The sequence below is a fragment of the Otolemur garnettii genome, unplaced genomic scaffold (genome assembly GCF_000181295.1).
Source record: "Otolemur garnettii isolate 467f Iridium unplaced genomic scaffold, OtoGar3 scaffold00051, whole genome shotgun sequence".
In the NCBI taxonomy this organism is placed as follows: domain Eukaryota; kingdom Metazoa; phylum Chordata; class Mammalia; order Primates; family Galagidae; genus Otolemur; species Otolemur garnettii.
Window position 1 is genome coordinate 4,922,945 of NW_003852446.1, and position 21,501 is coordinate 4,944,445.

Consider the following 21,501-nt stretch of genomic DNA (forward strand, 5'->3'; position numbering starts at 1 on the left):
TAACCCAATGCAGGAAAAACACAACTTCCCCCCCTTGGTTTCATTTGCATTTTACTTTTATTTATTTTTGCTTTAATAATGCATATTTTGTTCACGCAAAAGGTGCAAAGGACAGAAAGCAGGAGTTTAACTTGGCTGATGAAAAATCAAGCAGGGATGACATTTCTAGTTTCATGGAACAACCTAAAACTAGGAGAAACTTAAGTCACAGCTAGGACCACAGAGCACTCCCAACTTCACAGCTGTCTCCTCTTAGGACCTTTGGCTAGGGTGAGAGAAGCTTTGAAGACAGTGGCCTCTAGTGGACTTGGATAAGTGGCAGGGGTTTTTTTGTAATTTATTTTTTTTTAATTTTTTTTTTTTTTTTGAATCATGGTAGCTGCATCACAAAAGCTCCAATCAAGAGGGTGGTAAAAAGAAGGCACAGATCATTGCAAATACCAGATTTTCTCTTTCTCTTTTTGTAAATATACCATCATATATAAGCTAAAATTTCTCTTAGGGTGGTGGGGTTTGCTGGCAGGGGAAGGGACAGTTGGGCCTAAAATTGCATATGTAATAGAATCCTACAGGGAGAACAAAGCGAGGCAGCTCTTGGCCTGAAGCAAAAGAATGGGACACTCGCTCCTGACCATGTGTAGTACAAACACTAGGGGAATCTGTGACAAAACACGGTTAAAAAATCATAAAATTATAAAGCTTGTAAACGAATAATCTGAAATTACATTTTATTAATGGAAAATATCATCAAAATAGTACCACTATGGACTAAACTGCCTGAGTTTTCATTTCGCATGAGATCTCAAAGTAGAAAAGCCTTTAGCACAATTTGCTCTTTGTAGTCACAACCAGTGCCAACCCCAGGACTGTGCCATGGGGGAGATTCTCCTCTTGGCTGGAATTTGTGTTGTGCTATCAAGACTTTTGTGCTAATCTTTCAAACAGGGACATGTTGAGGCAAACCTTTCATCTTTTGGCACAAGATCATTTTGGCTGGGGCAGAAAATTTGAGTCTTGGACTCAGGATGAATAATGTGACATTTCATTTATCAAGTATTCATTTTGATTGAAGAGCTTTCTTTATGTCATTCACTTCCATCTAGAAAGGAAAAAAAGAACCGAACAAGGTCATCATGAATTGGCTGGTTTTATAGAAGCTGAAAGATAATCAACCTGGTTGATAGAAAGAAAATAATCAACCTGACAATTTTAAAGGTGAAATGATGTCTGAATGGACAATCAATAGCAATGCCAGAAATGACATAAACCTAAAGACCAGGCACACAGACACAATGCATTAGGAATGGTGGATGTTTGTGCAGTAATTCTACTTTCTCAGCCAGAGGGTGGAGCAGGTGGTTCTGACACGCTGGATGATCTGGCAGTGTCAGAAGGCAGCTATGGTTGGCTCAACGGGGTGTCTGTCAGCACCCCCAAAGTAATGGTGAGCAGCTACCTATCTTTTTCTTTAAACAGCATGGGTCCCAATCATTATCAAGGGCACCAACTGGATGAAAGCTGAAAGTCTACCTTTGGTCATTTTCAACTCCCACACCCCCCCCTGCCATTTGGTAATGGCAACATTCTGTCAGACATTAGGGGGGACAGAATTCTGGATGTGCTGGCAGGACTGATGTGGCCATCAGGAAGAAAAATAGATAAAGAACAAGTGCTGTGAATGGACAGCTGTGGTCCTTGGAGTCCCCATGATCACATGATCACATGACAGAAGCCAGCTGGCAGCAGGCCACACCAGTACATGTCCTCTGGCAGTTGCCATAATAAGGCCTCCTGGAAATAGGGGCTGGGGGGAGAACTTTGTTTGTTTGTTTTTTGGAGACAGAGTTTCACTTTGTCACCCCTGGTAGAGTGCCATGGCATTATAGCTTACAGCAACCTCAAACTCTTGGGCTTAAGTGATTCTCTTGCCTTAGCCTCCCAAGTAGCTGGGACTACAGGCACCCACCACAACACCTGGCTATTTTCAGAGACAAGGTCTCGCTCTGGCTCAAGCTGGTCTGGAACCTGTGAGCTCAAGCAATCCACCCATCTCGGACTCTGAGAGTGCTAGGATTACAAGCCTGAGCCATTGTGCCCAGCTGGGAGAACTCTTTGAAGAGGAGAGATATTTATAACAAATTCGGAATGAGAAACCCAATAATTTGGGGCACATTTACTCATGTTTCCCTTCCTGAAGACTTCCTGCAACCCAGGAAAGGATGCATAGCAAGTCTATACAATTCTAAAAAAATTGTCATGGAAAGTATATCTAAATCTCCAAAGGAGTAATCATCATTTAAAAAAAAATAAAACCCTGACTTTGTCTCTGTCCCCACTGAGCCCAGGCCTCACAGGCAGCAGGACCCTGAGGGACCCACCTGCAACCGAAGCCGGATTTTCTTCTCTTCATCCAACTCTGACAGTAACTGCTTAATCTCTCGTCTGAAAGGCAAATGATGATGAAATTAAACCAGGGCCCAGCCTTCCCCACTAAGAGATAGAAAACCTCTTTGTATTACTACAAAATCTATCTGGCCCTTTTATAAAGAAAATGTGGACAAAATATTCCTTTTTTTGCATTGTTATTGCTTAAAATTTGTTTCAGACAGAAAGGCTTACCATTATTTTTGTGTCCCCCCCAAAAACATAGCCATCAAATGGTACATCTGGAAATGACCTTTAAGAGCCCTTAGTCCAAAGTTCTCCCAAAAAGAGAAAGAAGATAGAGAAGTGAGGTCCAGTGTGGTGGCCTGATTTGCCCAATGACCAGGCTCCACGTAGCCAGGCTCATATTCTGGTGCCTTCCCTTTATTCTTTCCTTAACCAAATAACCGGTCTTTAAACATACTTACGTCATAATTTTCATTGCAGACATTTTTATGACTCCACATATATTTCCTTTATTTTCCAATAGGATTTTAAATTAGTAAAAAAAAATACTGGTATGTTTTGCTCATTCTCATAAAATCCTACAAATAGCAAGATCTAAAAACTTGGAGGTAAAATAATTGAATCAATGACATGGCAATCATGTCTTAGAGAGGCAGGCATGACTTAGGGTCCACAGCCTAATGTCCTTTCCAACATTGAATAATGAAGTAGAACAAAACTAATCATCTTGCAAAGTCAGGGCTCCATAGCAACCAAGCAACCATCCAAATCCTGGTCAAAGAGTAGTCCTCCATGTTAAGGTATCAAACACTCCACTTTACATGTACATTTTAATATACTGGGCTGGAAAATGAAAAAAACAAAGATGGCACAAACACTGCAGTATGTTAGAAGTTACATTATATTTGTTCACTTCAGATGAGCATCTTGATGGTTCCTAGACTTGGGACAGTGACATGAACAAATTGTGACCCACTACCATATTTATCCAAACACGCAGTGAGCACCCATATCCCAGTGGGTACTACTTAGGGCCCAGGGAAGAAGTAGAAAGTAGGATCCTAATCAAATGGCATGACCTGGGAAAACTGGTAGGCAATGTCTCAAGTGGTCCAGGTGGGGGCAGTTAATTGGGGAAGGTGGTCCAAAGAAAGTCACTAAGTCTTTTTTTTTTTTTGAGACAGAGCCTCAAGCTGTCCCCCCTGGGTAGAGTGCTGTGGCATTACAGCACACAGCAACCTCCAACTCCTGGGCGCAAGTGAGTCTCCTGCCTCCATCTCCCAAGTAGCTGGGACCACAGGCATCTGCCACGCCTGGCCACTTTTTGGTTGCAGCCGTCATCGTTGTTTGGCAGGCCCAGGCTGGATTTGAACCCGCCACCCTAGGTGTATGTGGCTGGCGCCCTAGCCACCTGAGCCATAGGGGCCGAGCCGTCACTAAGTCTTGAACTAGTGAAAATGAGCCTAAGTCTATGAGGAGCAAGAGAGATGGGGGAACTGGTGGAGAAAAGCCAGGGAAGAAGCAGGGAGGTGGAGAACTAGCACATTTGGGAATGAGCAGCACCGGTACAGACTTGAGTTGAAGGCTGAAAGGAAAGTGACACCAAGAGCTGAGACAGGAGACTGGAGTGGACCATGGACCCTGGGCATGAAGGCCAGGCTGAGGTAAACTGGAAAGGAAGACCTTGGAAGAGGGGCCTCCATGAGGTGCTGATTCAAGACATGTTGGCTGGAAGAGGATAATTCTGGCTGACTCTTAGTAGTTCACAGTGGGGGAAGGAACACAGGGTGTGGCAGTCCCAAAGCATAGGTGGCTATGTGCTCAGAGCCAGGCTCAGGCCATTTCAGAGATGTAAACAGGTTCCAGGCACCTCTGAGAGGGTCGAAGCCAGTCTGACTCAGGACTGACATGTTCAGAAGGCTGGGACCAATGGTCTGGGATGTCCTTGGGCCATGAGGTCCCTGTTTAGGCAAGGGACACATGTCACCAGTATATGGTTGGGGCATTTGTTACAGGTTTGAGTAAACCTGTAACATCCAGAGCCAGATAGGAGCTGGGGACTTTAAGGAGTTGTGGGCAGACAGGCTGGCCCCTGAAGACCCTCTCAAGTACTGTCCTATCAGTTCTGTGTATATTTTTTGATGAATCTCTCCCAAGCAGAGGGTAAGTCCAAGAGAACTCAATTTCATATGACACCTCCCAGCCTGTGTGGAACAGAACCTGCTTAGAACACTTTACTCAAAGTAAGTCCCATGAAACCCTCATCCTAGGATGTTCTAGAAAAAAAGGATCCTATGATTAAATAGGTTTGGGAAACACTGCATATGCTATTCTCCCTGTCATTCCAATGTACAGTGATGGCTCTGACATGCCCTTTAGAGAAGAAATTAACTTTGCTAAACCCCATTACTCTCCAAGTGACCATAAAACACTTCAGGGCCCTCTAAGCCCTGTAGGGGAGGCAGGTGATGGGGCTCTTGCCAGCCCCTGACTCCCTCTTGAGGGCAGGTCTCCGGCAGCATCTCTTGCCACCAGCCCCGGGCACCTCCTGATCCAAAGAGGCCAGTTGCCTGGGGGTACATTGACTTTGTGTACCCAGGTAACTGTATGCTTTCTGACACTGGGGTGGTCTACTCTCGGCAATCCTAGATCATCTTTTAAAATCCTACTTGAGAAGTACTTCTTTGAGATGCCTCCCTGATCCCCTAAAGAAAGAGCTACCTGATCTCCAAGCTCTCTGAGTCTCAGTTTACCCAGATGAGTGCCTCCCTACTTCTAATCTTCCTACCAACTGTATCATTGCAAACAGCATCCTGGGTGATATTAATGTATGATTTTTTTTCAAACAAAAGGTCTCAGATATTTATTACTGGACCAGCTTATTAGTGAAGAGCATATAAACAAAGAGAAAACTCATTCTCCCAACGAAATGTGGCCAACTGTCCAACTGATGACAGTTTTAGCTTGACATGGTAAGATGATAGTGACCTTGATACAGCATAAATATGTGCCATCTCATGTACAATTCCTTATAGACCCAGCTGGGTTCTTCTCCAACGTCTCCTCTTCAAGTTGTACTGGATTTTATTACCAGTTTTCATTTGAATCCACTGGGGAATGGAACGATTTTGTTTTTGTTTCTTGGCCAGAATCTGCTTGATTCTCGAAGTCTTGTGAGAGGACATGGCAATAAATGGGATTAATCACATGCACTGCGATGGCAGAGAAAGGAAGAGAAGGATGCTATTTATTTTTGTGGACAGGTCATCCCCCATGTAAGAGCTCCCTGAGGATAAGGATGCAATGAGAGCGTGTGTGCAGCTTCCTGTGCACTTCCTGGGCCCTTCCTGTGTACAGCAGGCCCAGCAAGGGCACACAGCATAATTTAAGTATAAATGTTAAGCCTCTTGCATCCATACCCACTTCCATCATTGCTGCCGCCATCACTAGGGAGGCCCAGGCCACCCTCTGGGGCAGGCTGGAACTCAGGTTTTCAGAACTAGGCCCTGGCCCAGTAGACAGCAACTTGGTGGCAGCTGCAAAGGGTCCCCAGATACTCACTTCTGCTGGTCCTTCATGGTCTCGATGATGCTCCTCAGCTCGCGGACCTGTGTCCTTAGCTCTTCCACGGCTGCCTGGCTGCTGGCTGCAGGCTCCATCTTTGGTTTTCCTTCCATGCTGAACAGAGACGGGGAATTGGCTCTGTGTCCAACTGTTCCCAAAGAGGATGACAGCGAGGAAGGTGCTGCCGAGGACAGAGAGGCTGGCCCACTGCTGCCTGCTGCCATGGTCCCTGGCTTAGGCGGCAGGGATGCTTTGTTGTCAGACACCTGTGATGAGGAAAGGTGGGGAAGATTCAGGGCCCAGGATTTGTATACTGTGTCTCCCTGTCCTGGTTAGTCAAGCCTTCTGTTGACTTTGCTGTCCCTACCTCTCTCTCCACACCCCACTCATGTGTTCCTTATGCAAGCTACCAAGGGCATACTTGGTGTAGCCCTCCCCCATCCCCCACCAGCAAGTGTCAGCTTCTGTGTATTTTAAATTTGACCATCTTTCTGGACAGATAGTTCCCACATGGTTTCATGTACCTGCAGAGATGTCCAGCTACTTGCCAGGCACCACAAACTCTGAAGTGAGACATTAAGGCATTTTCCTGGCCCTAAGGGAACTTAGGACCCAGCAGGTACAGACAGACAAGACAGACAGATCATCACATTGCAGATAACAGGGAAGACTTCACAGAGGGAAGTAAGCACAGAAAGCTCCAGAAAAATATGGAAGGGGCCAAGGACTGGGAGGGAGGGCATGGGGAAGAAGGTGCTAACAGCCTTATCTTGGAGGAGGACTAGGAAATGGCCAGAGGAAAGGAAGAGTGGTTGGAGAAAGAAGTCATAGGAGGAGGGAATGCACCAGAAAAGGCCTAGAGACAAGAGAGCAAAACGTATTGGTGGGAGCATGGCTAGAATGTCAAAGGGGGCAGGAGAGAGCAAGGTGGGGGAGGTGGAAGGTGCTGAGTGAAGGGTGAGACAGACGATGTCCCATGCTAAGAATCACTTGGGCTGCAGAAGGGTCTAAGGGTTGGCAGGCCTGGAGTAGAGATAACTGCTCAGAGACTCCTATACAATGAAAGCTAAAAGTGGTCAGGGATTGACCTAAGCAGTAGTCAAGAGGAGAGAGAGACAAGACAGCTTTGAGAGATGCAGCCAAGGCAGGTGTATCCAACAGAGAATGCCAGGCATTGTTCCTGGTGCTGGGGTTGGGTGTGGGTGAGGTAGATGTATCCCTTGCTCTTGTAGGGTAGATACCCTGTGACCAGGGGGATGTGGTACTGGACAGAAGGAGGAAGAAGGACAGACCAAGGGTAGGGAAGGAAGAACCAGGTATCAAGGTTGTACTTTTCATAGAAGAGGAACAGGTTGAAGGCCCAGGTAATGATTTTAGCTTTGGATACACTGAATTTTAGGAGCCCAAGACACAGCCGAGGGGACGCACCTAGTGGGCCAGAGACTAAAAGAGTGAGCTGGCCCAGAGGAAGTAGAAGCCATAGGGGTGAATAAGACAGAATTAGAAAAGAAGTGTCCCAATGGATAACTCCCAAATGGAAGAGGTGGGGGGAGAAGGTAGAGAGAGCCCTTGGCAACTTTGTCCCTTCCCTTGGGACGAAGCAAGACCAGAAGAGAACCTGGGTTACAGTAGTCCCCTGGAGGGTTGAATAAGTGGGTAAAGGGTGCCGAGAGGAAAACTAGGGGGAGCTCATTTGGTGGAATAAGGGAGACAGAAACGTGATAGCAGCAGATCAGCATCTGGATGGGAGGTGAGGGGTATGGCCTGCAAGTTTAGGACTCTTTCTAGAAATTTGGCTGAGGCAGGAAGATGAGGGAGAGAAAGTACTCATGCAGGAGCTTCAGGAGAAGATAGGATATAGAAAGGGTTTTATTTGTTTTCCAAGATGGGGGAGAACATGAGCTGGCACTGACAGAAAGAGCCAGTGGAGGGTCAGGCTGAAGACAGAGGAGACAGGCAGTGATGAAGCCTGATGGAGAAGTGTCCTGAGAAGGTCAGGAGGGTGCAGGGAGCAGACACTAACCAGGTGCTTGTAGGCAGGTGGGGAGAAAGGACAGTAGGAGCACAGGATGTTGGGGGGTGAGGGGCAGGGAAGAAATTGAGGCTGGTGGAGGAGCTTGGCAACATGGCCACGGAACTCCCCCCCGCAGCAGGCGCCTACCCAGCCACCCTAGCGTAGGAGCCAAGAAGGGGCCGGGCTGGCAGGGCAAGGAGGCAGAGTCTGGATTCATCCATGCTAGAGGGAGAGAATGTGTAGAGAGAGCCAAAAGCAGATGGGCCATCATTCCCAGCCTCTCTGCTCTCCTTTTCTCTGCCAAATTACCATTGAGGAAAAGCGCTCTCTGCTGCCAGGGATAGCAACCTGCCAGCCCGAGCTTTATTGTTCGTAGGAGTTAGAGTAAGAGAGAAGAGGAACTGGCACGTATGGAGCTCTGATCACAGGCTGGACGTCGGGCAGCCAACTTAAATGAGGACTACCTGGTACAAACATTTTACCAAGCAGGTAACTGAGGCTGAGAAGGTTGAATAATTCTCCAAGTCTCACAGCTAATGACAGTCAGGACTGGGAGTTCATCTCCTCACCATCAGCTGCGTCCCTCAAGCCTAGCACTGTGACTGTGGCTGCCTGAGTCTGAAGAGTCACACTCTCTATCCTCCTTTTCTCTGCTTATTACCTATTTCTGGTCTCACACCTTTTCTTGTTTCCATTCTATCCTTATGTACCTTCCATGACCCACTAATGCCCTTACACAGATTGACTTTCAGACACTTCTCGAATCAATGCTTCTCTTGGCATTTCCTGACTTGCTCTCTCTACTCATTTTTGCTAATAAGTACTTTTTAAAGCCCTCACAGAGTATAAGCCACCACACTCCCTGATCAAATTAGTTCAAGTGGAATTTCTAGAAGCAATGAAGAACACAACATGACAACTCAGGGAAACTGAAATAGACTAACAGGATAGAACTGTGCAAACCAGAGTGGTGAAAAGCCACTGTGGACCAGCAGATGTCACTGTAGAGACACTCCAGAGATGTCAGGGAGCATGAAATGATAGGTAAACTAATGGTCACCAGAAAAGAAAAAAAGTCTAAACCCCATTTCTGCAAATGGAATCCTTTCATAAAGGAGAAATACTTTGGTTTTGTGGATAAGTACAATTGATGTGTTTTATAGGATCATATTTTGCTCACTGTATCAGATTTTTAAAGAAGATCTATACATATAAATTCTAAATCTATGAGAAGGAAAATCTTACATAACCTTTGATTTCTTTGTGTTAATTCCTGCTTCAGATGACTATAGTTTTCTGCTTATAGACAGAAAGAAGTTGCTAATGTTCAGAGAAAATAATTCCAATTGACTGGGTTTGCTTAGTACAAGAAAGTGGAATTTTAAAATCTTGGTTTGTATTCACAGAACTTCTACAGGACACTCTTTGAAAGTTACCTGCAGCAGCTAGACAATAGCTTCTTTGTTTCTCACAAACCAATGACATAAAAAAGCTGTACCATTCCCTAAGCATGCAATGAAATTAAAATGTTTTTAGACCAAAAATTTATCCTAGAATATGAATCCAAATCAGCTTTTTTAAAAGAGACCACGTTTGTTATATTTATGGTCTTCCAACTCTACTATGTGACCAGCTTTAAGCATAAAAAACAAAATCTATGGGAAGAGGATATAGCATTTACTGTATTTAATGTATTCTCTCTAGACATTCCAAGGCTTTTGAAGTTGTTTTAGTTGTGGTAGTAGTGGTGGTGTGCAAGGGCATTTGTGGATGTGTGTGTGATGGTGTGAAAAGGAGATCAAACTACAAGAGAAAATATGGGAAATAAACAACTGAACTTGCATCTCAGGGATTCTGCCCAGTTCTGGACACTTTGCAACCTGCCTCAGGGATTTTGATGACTCAAGTAATCACTCTCACTGAAGAGCGACAAACACCTGCATAATCTGTTTATCCTCATTTGGTTTGTAACCCATCATTAGCGCACAAAATGGCAGGGAGGCCCTCGCCATGACTGGTCACTCACTTGGGATATGGTAACAGTCTTTGACGTTTTCTTTGATGCATCCACTCCTCTGTGTGCAAGTGAAATATGTTCCTCCTTATCTTCTTCGGGACTTGGGGAGTCGAAGATATCAGGGCTTGAAAGGGAGGACTGGATAAAGCCAAAAGAAAATGCTTTTGTCAGAATTATACCTTAGCTGACATAGCTTTCATTAATATAATGCTAGATGCTCTCCAAACTTGAGACTTCTACTTTGTCCCCTTATTATAACTCCGTGAGGCAGAAAGTATGCTATTATCTGTGCACTAGAGACAGTCACACAGCTGGTTAGTGGCAGAACTGTGACTAAGAAGCAAGGTTTCCTGAACTAGGGATCTTTCCACTGATACCCATCAATCACTTCATCCTTGCAAGCATCCCTAATCCATCCATTCCTGCTTCTTCCTCTACTTTCTCTAAACATTTGTTACCATGTACCAAGTACTGGGTATGGTACCACAGACTTAGTGGTGACATCCAACAGATAGTCCCTGCCCTTACAGGGCTGACAGTCCATTGGACAAGAGCACATAGGTCAATAAATAGGAAGCTGCTTCTAATCTGCCTGTCCTCCATTCCTTCTTCTTTCTTTCCTTGAGCCCTTTCCATGATCATTAAATCTGCCGCATGCTGAGTGTTCTAAAGGACTTGTCTGAGAGGATCATTTCCAGGGCAAGGGATCACTAGACCTAAGATCCAACAACCAGCCTTTCAGCAGCCTGAGAGCACAGCCCTGCCCATGAGCAAAATAAGCTCATACACGTATTTCCCTTGGTACCTGCTGCTAAATCTCTGCGCTCATTACTGTTGATAGTCAATGTATCCATTCTGGAGTATAGAATTTGCCAAAGTATATTTACAGAATGGCAGCATCTTTTGGTAAAACACAGGGACAAAACCCCTGGCCTTTCTGTCTCACTGTGAAGATCAAAAAACTAAATAAATGGGGACCGATTCATTGGAATTCACTTGGTCATAAATGTTTTTCTAGAATTTCCCTATTTTAGAATAAAGCAAAGTAAAATAAGAATTATCATCACAAGGAATTCTTTTTAATGAAGAATCTTTGAGAGATATTTTTGGGTGAGCCCATATACAGCCTCATCTTTATGCCTTTTATCCCGATGGTAGAAAAATAGTCCTATTTGGAATCACCATTTGGTACCATTATAGAAAAATTATGCCCACAAATAGTTTATTTTTTTCTGTTTACATACTAAAGTTGAAACCCAATATGTTTTAGGGAATTTTTAAGCAAAGTTTTCAATTAAAGAAGTCTTTGTAATCTTCGCTTAATCTGAAAATCCAATTACCTCATATAACACCCTACCACTACCATGCTTCCTTGTTAATCTAGGCTTAATTGCTTAACCACCATGCAATGCCTGGATCCTTTCAATTTGAGATTTTATTCAAAAAGCCAGTTTCCTCCTATACAACCTATGGTTCATGAGCTGCCAGTCAAAGCTTGCTCTTTGAATCCTAGAAACATAAATAGCTTCAACTAAGGTGAGAGGCTCCAGGCTCTGGGAATCATGATTGGTGAATTTCTTCCTTCATTTTCCCCAGTAGCCTTTTAGGAATATGCCCATAGACACTAATTCCATTTTGCTATGGAAAACTCACAGGTGCTAATTGGAAGAAGAGTAAATGGGAATTCAATGTACACGTCCAAATGGGGATGGATGGGAATGAAGTGAAGAGAGGATAAACTTAGACTTCTTTAAAGCACAAATGTATCCTATTGTTTAAAGTCTGAAAATAAAATCACTCCATATAAAATGCCAAGCTTTGAGTCACTATGCCATAAGCTTCTTGCAGGCTGTGACCATACACTTCTCATCCCAAGTTGTGTCTTTGGTATGTGGCACAGTGCAGAGCCCACAGGGGATAGATGTCTATAAATGTTTTTTTGAATGAACAACTGTGTAGTCTAAAGGCAGGCTAAAGATGAGTTGTCCCTACCTGGTCCCCAAAATAAACACAAACTCCCAGACATGGGATGCATGGACCGAGAACAGGGTGGGAGATGGTAATTTGAACCTTTTTGTATATAATTCCGGAAGTCACAAGGTTCTCTAGGCCTTGGAAAGCTGGGAAGAATTTGGAAGGTTGGAAGGAAAACAAATATGATGAAAGATTTATAGAGAAGATGTAAGAGGTAGGATTGAAAATGGAAATACAGAGATATTAAGAAGCAACTAAATAGGTTGCATGTATGGGAGGCATGTTGAGGTGAGGTGAGGTGTGGAGAGGTGAGAGGCAGATGGGAAGACAGCAGTACTGACACAGAATTCTACAGAAGAATGAAAAAGTAAGCCACATTTTAAGGCCTTGCTCCCTCAAAGTTGTCAATACAAAGTTAGGTTTGTTTCATACAAAGAGGAAAAATAGGATGTCTCCCACCATATTTCTAGATTCAGTAGACATGAGAAAAGAGGTTCAGAGAAGTGGCATTCTTTTTCTTCTGAATGATACCACCTTAGGTGGGATCAGTGATGACATAAAAATAGAAAGTGTCCTGGCAAATCCACAAAAGGTTAATTCCTTCGTGCATGTGGGTGGAAGCTACAAGGACTTAGACCTGCCAGGACAAGGCAATGTGTTATACAGAGATAGATCAATTGCTAGGTCAATCAATATATAGAACAATATTTCCTTATATAGGTCTATCACTCACACATACACACTACTGTGAAAGGTAAACTTAACCTTTGTGCAAGACATGTTTGCAACCTGTGGCAAAAGCAAAGCATGCATTTCCCTTTGATTCACTTTTAGAAAATTTTTATCCAGGTGAATAATTGTGAAGCAGAATCAAGGTCTTCCTTACTTCCTTGTTTTTTTTTTTTTTCTTTTGAGACAAAGTCTGCCACCCGGGTAGAGTGCCATGGTATCATCACAACTCACAGCAACCTTAGTCTCTTAGGCTCAAGTGGTACTCTTGCCTCTGACTCCTGAGTAGCTGGGACTACAGGTGCCTGCCACAATGCCCGCCTAGTTTTTCTATTTTTAGTAGAGATGGGGGTCTCGCTCTTGCTCAGAGCTGGACTTGAATTCATGAACTCAAGTGATCCACCTTTCTTGGCCTTTCAGAGTGCTAGGAGTATAGGTGTGAGCCATCGCGCTTAGCTAGCATCAAGGTTTTTCCACAGTGACAATGACTTGAGTGTTATTTATAATGAAGAACTAGAAGCAACATAAATGTCCAGTGATAGATAGGGTTAAGATTAGGGTTAGGGTTTAGGGTTAGGGCTAAGCTGGCTAGATAAACCCTCACTGGTTAGAATAGTAGGCAGCCACTAAATGTGATTGAGAGAAGAATATGTAACGAGTAGGGAGAAAGGTGCACAATCTGAGGGGGAAAGCTGGTTCCACAGCAATATGGACTATGTAATCCCATTTGTGAAGAAATAATTTTATATATACAAATAGTTTTTTTTAAGCTAAGGATGTATAGCAAGAGGTTAACAGTTCTTTGCTTTGGAGAGCAGGATGACAAGTAACTTCTTTATGGATTACATTGTTCATATTTGGTACAACAAACATGCAATAGGTTTACAGAGAAATTAAGAAATTAGTCAAAATAACCCAAACAGAAAATTTCCACGAGTTGTCCTAAAAACAATCTCCTGTAGGTCTGAATGGTGTTGTGTATAGGGGTGCAGACAATAGGGCCTTGAGAAATGAAGGTTCAGTCACTGCCTAGGCCACACAGAAGCAGATCTTTAATTAATAAAGTTTTACTTATAGACCAAAGCTTACTCTCCCTTTTCCCACCATAAAATGTGATTTGTTTTTCTTACCAATCTCAATTTAGGTTTAAATACGAATCAGTCTGGAAAGAGATAAAAAAGAAGGTAGGAATAGGGAGTGCCCACCTTGCTAGCAGAAACACAATGAGCCAATAGAAAGAAATACTGCTCCATTCAAAACGACTCTGAAGTCACTTTTGGTTGGCAGTGCATGTCATGGCCTCCCTCTTCCAGGGTGTCCTCAAAGCAGCCACTTACAGAAGAGTCCTTCGTTAGAGCCTCTAATGGATCCTGCTTTTCAGTTATAGAGAAGTGAGGGGACACTTACAGATGTGAGAGACTGGGATGGAGGCCGCCTCCCCGTAGCTTTTGGTCTGCTTGTTGTTGGGTGACTGAGTTTCTCAGTAGATGATACCACGGAGTCGAAACCTTCTAGGTCTAAAACAAAAGTAAATAGTTTTAAAAGCAAAAATAGGAGTGAGAAAAGATTCTTATGATGTGTCACAAGCACTTCTCCTGCATAATCATCCTTCCCATCTGGATTACATTGCATCTTTTAGAAAGGTCATATACATCTTTGGTCATTCAGTAAACATAATTCAAAGTGAATGAAATAATTATTTCCTTCTCACTATAACAAGTTACCATGGAGGAGAAACATGATTTTTCTTTTTCCCTTCTATAGCTATACCTATAAATCTTGAAAAGGTACATATTCCTTATTTAGAAAGGAATAAAGGAAGAATCCTCTTTCTTCCATGAATCCAAGTCTACTTTAATGGACAGAAAATTCTTGCAGTCTTGACTCAAAATGCAGTTATCATGAGGTACAACAACCACAGGCACACAAACACTGGTCATGGATCACAAAAGACAAGAACCAAGGGCAGGCTTCTCTGGTTGTGTCACACTAGTCTGGCCATCAGTTTTTGCCTGGACATTAGGCTGAAAACTCCACAGAGAAGACAACCAAGCTTCTCCTTCTCTGAACAACTCACAGAGCCCAGCCCCATTTGGTGTCACTCAATGGAGACGGTATCTTCTTCAGTCACCAGTATGTCCCTTCATTCTCTCTGATGTTACTGAGCAACTACTCGTGCCACATGGAGCACTAGATACTGAAACTACACCAGCACACACACAGCAGAAACAAGCCCTGCCCTCAGATAGCTTACCCTAGTGATGACACTCAGACAAATGTAGACTCATTCAGTTACATCATCACTGCACCTGGCACGGGTCCAGAAGAAAGCAGCTGCCTTTACTTTGCCACCCTCTTCAATAAATAATCAAGTGGTTACCCAGTCTATAGAGCTCTGGGGATTTACAAACCAAGTGTGCATGTGTATAATGCTCAAAGGGATGGCTGGCAGAAAGAGGCCAAGTCAGAGTGCCATTATCGCTTGTGACTGGGGCAAGATCATTTCTTCTTGACAAGTAGTCTATGTTTCAAATGCCACGTGGGCACCACCTTCCCAAAGCATTCCCTGCTCTGCCTTCTAATGGATCCTCAGTTTTGTTTTAGGAGAATGTGTCCTTTCCCTGGACTAAGCTATATTCAGTTTAAGCCAGGGATAGCAATGTTGCTCTTCTTTGCCTGTGTCTGGTCTATAGGCAGCTGTGCAGTTCAATTTGAGTCACTGAGAAATAAAGGGAAGTCTACTGAGAGCCTGTGGGGAAAGAAATTGCTTCTCTGGCTAGAGAGGCAAGGGAGAAAAAAGTCTTTTGTGATGCTGTCCTGCTTCCTTCCTTCTTGGGACGCTATTGCATAAGGATAAAATATCTTGGGCTATGGCAGCTATCTAATGAACATGAGGGGAGGCATGGTTAATACTCTCAGAGATCTTGAGGATGACAGAGCAGAAGAAATGGAAAGAACTTGGGTGGCTGATAATCCTGATGAGCCGACCCACTAACCCTGGAATGATCTATTGCCCAGCTCTCTTACATGAAATTTAAAAGGTCCTGTTATTTCAGCCAGTTTAAATCAGATATTCTTTATTTGCAGCTGAAAGCATCCTAGCTGCCATGACTGCAAATATATTGGCCCAGGCCAGAGAAGGTAAAAATAAAATTATGTGTGTTTTCCTCCCCTATTTTTGGGAGAACTCTATTGCTGATGATTTTAGGTGGTCTGGCTGTGTGACAGCTTTGTTCTATTAATGAACAGGCAGGTGCAAACTATTTCCTTTAGTAGAATATGCAAAATCAAGCACCAGTCACTGGCTAGGAGAAGCCATTAAATTATAGTTAGAATTATATTAAGTGACATTATCCTAGTACCTGGTGAACAGATAAATTACTCAATTAATTCCTTATCAGGATGAGGCAAGGATAACCAAAGGTTAATCATCTGCAGAGAAGGCACAAAGGAAAACTGTCAGTGGTGCACTGAGGCCAAGGGGTAGCCCATCAGCATCCAGCACCTGGGTGTAGATTATAATGGGTCTCAGAGTTCCAGCCAGCTCAGTGGGGTGCCGGGAGGACCCTCGGCCAGGGGAGGATAAAAATCTCCACGCTGGGATGTGCTTCTTCAGTGCTGACTCACTGGGCTGACCACTCTCACCAGCTTCCCCTTTAAGAGAACCTGATTTTCCTAAAAGGTTCCCTATCCGTCTCTATCCTAAGACTTGCCTCCATCTAGGACTCTATGTGGTCTGAAAGGAAATCCTCCTTTATATACTTGGACTGCTGCAAAAAGCCAACAGCTGACATTAACATCCTCCCAGTGAATCTTTTTAAATGACTTTTACTCCAATTACAAAAGTAATGTACGATCATCAGTGTCTAATTTTTGTTGTTGTTGTTGCAGTTTTTGGCCGGGGGTGGGTTTGAACCGCCACCTCCGGCATATGGGGCTGGCGCCCTACTCCTTTGAGCCACAGGTGCCGCCCAGTGTCTAATTTTTTTTTTTAAAAAACCATGAAATTGTAGTAATAAAAGAAAGTCAACTATAACCTTACCATATCAAGATAACCACTGTTAGTATTTTGGTATATTTTCCTCTAGGCTTTCCTCTATAAATAGATAGGCTAGCTCGGACTATATGTAATATTGCGTTCTGCTGGTTTCATTTCCCTTTGTGTGCCATGTCTCTAAAAATTCTTTTTTTTTTTTTAATTGAATGGTAACTATGTACATTAATGCACTTCTGGGGTACAGTGTGGGGTTTTCACATGCAATCTGAAATACTCCAACAAACTGGTCAACACAGCCTTCATGTCATTTTCTCAGTTATTGCTTGAAAACATTCACATTCTACTCTTAGAAAGATTCACCTGTACCCCTATAAGGTAAACCTCAGAAGTAATCCCTCCAAACCCCCTCCCTCCACCCATTCTAAAAATTCTTTATAAATATTTTAATTGTTGTATAATCTATTGCACTGCAAACCATGTTTTAGTCAATCCCCTATTTGTTGGATAATTAGTTTCCAAATCATTCTCTCCACTCCTATTTTTTTCTATTATTAGAAAAGTACTACGCACATATTGTTGCATGCACTCAACTTGCAATGAGTTTAGCAGGTTATCCACAGAGATTCCCAACTGCTCTGGAAGAAAGGGCTAAGGCCCAGGACAGTGACGTTTTCTGGGGTAGGGAGGGGGGCACAATGTGGCACAGAAGCCAAGCATGCAGCCAGGTGAGGTGGTGGAAGGGAGGGGCCATAGAAGATTCCAACAAACAGGCCGCTGCCTAGGACCTGGGCTACCGGTGCAGAGCTGGACAGCCTATATCACTGCTCGGGCCAGGAAACTAAAACAAGTTGTAGAGGTAAAACCTGAGTGGGATGAAGTGACTGAAGACCAATTAAAGGCTAATCGTCTCTAGTTCTCCAACTTGGCTGCACAGTGGAATCATCTGGATGATGACAACAAAAACACCTCATCCCTGAACCCCACCACAGGGAGTGGCTCCATGGGTCTAGGGTGCAGCAGTCACAGTAGGTGTCAACCTCCCTAGATGATATTAACACACAGTGACATGTGAAAAGCACTGCTCTAGCAGAGGCTGGGGGCCGAGGGAGGGAGAAATGAATAAGGATCTGAGCAAGCAGAGACGTGGAGAAGCCACCAGCAAAAGACAGAGTGTCCCAGGACCCAGTGAGTGGAGAGTCACCTGGGTGAGCTGTGGGGAGTAAGTGCCCAGCATAGTGGGTCCTCCGATGTGGGGCTGCAGAGTGCTGGCCCGATTTGGAGGGCAACCAAGGTGCTGAAGCACTTATGAAAGTGACAGCCAAAGGCATGGATAATTGGTGACAGGACAGACACACTGCAGCTGGAGTGAGGAAGATGACAGAGAAGTGACCCAGCACACAGAGTGGGATGGGAAAGGAGTGCAGGGATCGAGAGGAAGGGACAGGGTGGTCTCAGCTCCCCCTCAGGATGGACTCGGCAAGTCCACTTATGTGCAGGGGTGGACAAGTTCACACTAGGAAATTTCTGCCAGGACACCAAGGAGTACTCCATCCTTGCCACCACCCCACTCTCCTTAGCCCACTGAATTAATTAAATCTAGGGTTTGACAACATTTGAAGTGGTTGTTTGTGATGAATTACACTTTCAAAATGACGAAGAGGTGTGGTGTCTGTCTCCTGCACTTAGGCTATGGGCCCTGGAAGGGCAGGAACTCATCTTTGTGTTCTCAAAGTCTAGTATATTCCTGGGGTCAGTGAAAGTGCAAGCGAAAGAATGAACAAATGATTTCAAGAGAAAATTCATATTCTAGGAGTGCAGCTTCTAGAGATGGCTCCTAGCAGGACTGAGCTGGCAGCTTCTCTGCCATGGCCCCAGAGAAAGCTGACTGGCCCATTTCATTTTACTGGCTGAAGTTTATACAAAAATGACTTTGAAGCCTGGCCATGCTCAGCCAAGTGTCTCCAAGAAAGATGGCAGAGAAGACTGCCTTGTTTCTGTCACTCAAGAGTAAGAGGACAGCCTTAGCAAAAGTGTGGCCCCATTTCTACCAAAAAAAAAAAAAAAGGAAGGAAAAATTAGCTGGGCGTTGTGGTGGGTGACTATAGTCCCTACTCGGGAGGCTGAGGTAGGAGGATCCACCAAGCCCAGCAGTTCAAGGTTACAGTGAGCTCTGATCACACCACTGCATTCCAGTCTGGATAACAGAGTGAAACTGTCTTTAAAAAAAAAAAAAGAAGAGGATCAGAGTCTCTCAGGGGGAGCCACTCTTTACCTCTTAATGCATGTTTCTGCTGAGTTTAACTTTCTGTAGTTTTAGTTTGTAAAAAGCACCTTTTGGAAACAGTAACCAAACCAAACCAAACTGCCATAAGGAAAAAGATTCGCCAAGTATGAGGTCACTTGCTGAAAAGGGAACTTCAGGTTACCCTGGTGTGTTTCCACAGACTGAACTGCATCAGATTTCTGCTTTTCAACAGTGAAGGGGAGGAACGCTTCAGTCTTGTCACGTGACTTCTCAGTGGCACCAAGCATGCTCCTCATGACTGTGGCCATGGTAGTCGTGATTAAAGCAGAATTTTTATAACTAGCCCCTCGTGGTGCAAAGAAAATGTCCCAATTTTCATGGTGGTTTTGAAAACAAATCAAGTTGAAATTTGATATGGAGCTTTCTCAGCCTGGCTAGGAGATTTTCCTCTTAATTGAGAAAGGTTTTGGTGCCCTTAAGCCAGTTCAAAACTATTGAACTGGAAAATGCTAGTGTATTTTTAACAAGTTAGTTTCATAAAGCTGAGAAGCTCCTGGCTTTTGGGATAGTTGGATGAGAAACCCTCTGCAGACACACAGAGATAATTCATGTTGGACAGAACAGAGTCAGCTTGGAAGGGTCTTTGATTCTTCATGGCACATGGAGTTGCCCATTTTCCATGAATTTCAGTCATGCCCTACTTAGTTCAATTAGAAAATGTAGCCTCATTTTCCATGGATGGGAGGAATGGGACCAGTGACCACAAGTGACCTAAAGCACAACCATTGAAAACAGAGGAGAAACCATCAAAAATCTGAGACAGCCCAGATGTCACCAACAGAACTATTTGGGAGATCTAAAATAGCTCTGTTTCTTCATTATAACTTGTTGCTCTGGACTCAAAAAAGAGCCCTACGATGCTACAGTTGAAGCCTGGTAATGTCACTACTTCCTGATAACTCAGTAAGCCATTCCTTCCCCTCCATGCCCCAGTCTCAGATTGTTAAGGCTGCTGGATTTCTTGCCTGGAACCACTGTAGCAGATTCTCACTTCAACCCCCTTACCATTCCACACGTGGTCACCAGAGAGGGGTGTACATGAATTGTCAGTCCAAGTATATCCCTTCATATTCACATCACTCACCCTCCTCACTAATTCCTTAGGTGCCATTGAGGATTGGCTCCATACCAGGGCCTTTTCCAAGAAGCCAGGCTGCACCCTGAGGTACTCTACTCCTCTACTCACCCATCACTCGGATCTCAGCATTTAGCACCTGTGCTGACATTCCTTGTTGACTTATCTGTCTCCGCCACCAGTCAGGAGAAGCTGTGACTTTTCTTTGTTTTCCCAGACCTAACATGATCCCTAGCTTCCAGTAAGTATTAATTAGTTAAATTATTGAATAAATTAACAAACAGCCTTTTGGGGCTTCAGTTTTGCCACCAGAAGAAAATGAGAGAATTATCTGAGCCCTGAGCTTCTCAGGGTTATTTTATCAATGAGAGAATATTTTAAACCCTTTCAAATCATGCAGGTAGAATTTTGTCTTCATGCACTATTAATGGAGTTGTATGATGTGAGAACAGGAATCTAAGAGCAATCCCCTTTCTTTTTTTTTTTTAAATTTAAGATGAGAAAACTCACAAGCCACAGGGACCTTCTTTGCAACAAACTAGTATCACAAGGCTGTCTATCTGGAAAGAGGAAATTTCACTCCACATCACTCATTTGACTTGCGTAGACATCTGTACAAAGATGGGTCCATTGTTGAGGGTCAAACTAAGTTACCAACTGAAAAATGAGTGAGTTTTAGATGCTGCAGGAAAATAAGCCTTCCCAAATGTGTAAAGACACAGCAGGTTAACTGTTGAGTTTTCATTTATAATGAAACTTCAAGGTGTGAAGTTTGCAAGACATAAACTGCAGAGAGTAAACAAATTTTAAGCTGTTTTGAACCCTATACGCCACCACTCCAGTACTACACACACACTCACTCATTGCATCTGCACAAAAGCCCATGCTATATGGGCACTGCTCCGCTCAATTCCACAAACAGAGAGGTGGAAGGTTAGAGTTTAGAAACTTGCTCAAGGTCACTACCAAGAAATAACAGGGCCCATACAGATTCACATTGATGGGATTTTTTCTGCTACAAAACACTGGACAGACAGGAGTAATGCCTGACCTCACTTCTCATTCAACTGACTATGAATTCTGAGAATTGTTGCTACAACAAAAATAAGAAAAGATACTAGCAAACATGATTTCTTTTTTTTGGTGAAAAAAACATTCTGTACTCTGATAAAAAACTGCTTTTTTCTATCTTATTTGAATAGGCAATAAAAGAGGCTGGCTTTTAAAAGGAAATCTCCAGCTAAGGAATGTAAGGTGTTAGGCAAGTTAAGAGAGAATGTTTGGCTATTTGGTACAAAGTAACTTTTACATCAAAATGAGTAGTAGCTCAAGGATAAGAGAGGGAAATAGTTTGTTCATTAATTCAATCCAACACTTATTATCTATTGCATGCCAGGCATAGCAGTAGTTTTTTTTTTTTTTTTTTTTTTTTTTT

The 21,501-nt window shown here is 43.5% G+C and overlaps 1 protein-coding gene and 1 pseudogene across 8 annotated transcripts in view; both read right to left on the reverse strand.

Annotated features, from left to right (window-relative positions):
• Window positions 1–38: 38 nt before the first annotated feature.
• The window catches only part of SH3KBP1 (SH3 domain containing kinase binding protein 1), a 357,471-nt gene continuing 336,008 nt past the window's right edge, over window positions 39–21,501 (reverse strand). For 4 of the 8 annotated variants that reach the window (XM_003791888.3, XM_023514339.1, XM_003791889.3 and 1 more), the window contains 5 exons: window positions 14,097–14,206; window positions 9,996–10,124; window positions 5,953–6,221; window positions 2,379–2,442; window positions 39–1,099 (listed from right to left, as the gene is read on the reverse strand). In XM_003791888.3, the coding sequence (XP_003791936.1) occupies window positions 1,058–1,099; window positions 2,379–2,442; window positions 5,953–6,221; window positions 9,996–10,124; window positions 14,097–14,206 (614 nt within the window). In that variant the 3' untranslated portion in view covers window positions 39–1,057. The remainder of the gene's footprint in view (window positions 1,100–2,378; window positions 2,443–5,952; window positions 6,222–9,995; window positions 10,125–14,096; window positions 14,207–21,501) is intronic. The other 4 variants (XM_023514341.1, XM_023514340.1, XM_023514342.1 and 1 more) reach the window with 1 other exon arrangement.
• On the reverse strand, window positions 5,421–5,576 carry LOC111725985 (annotated as a pseudogene).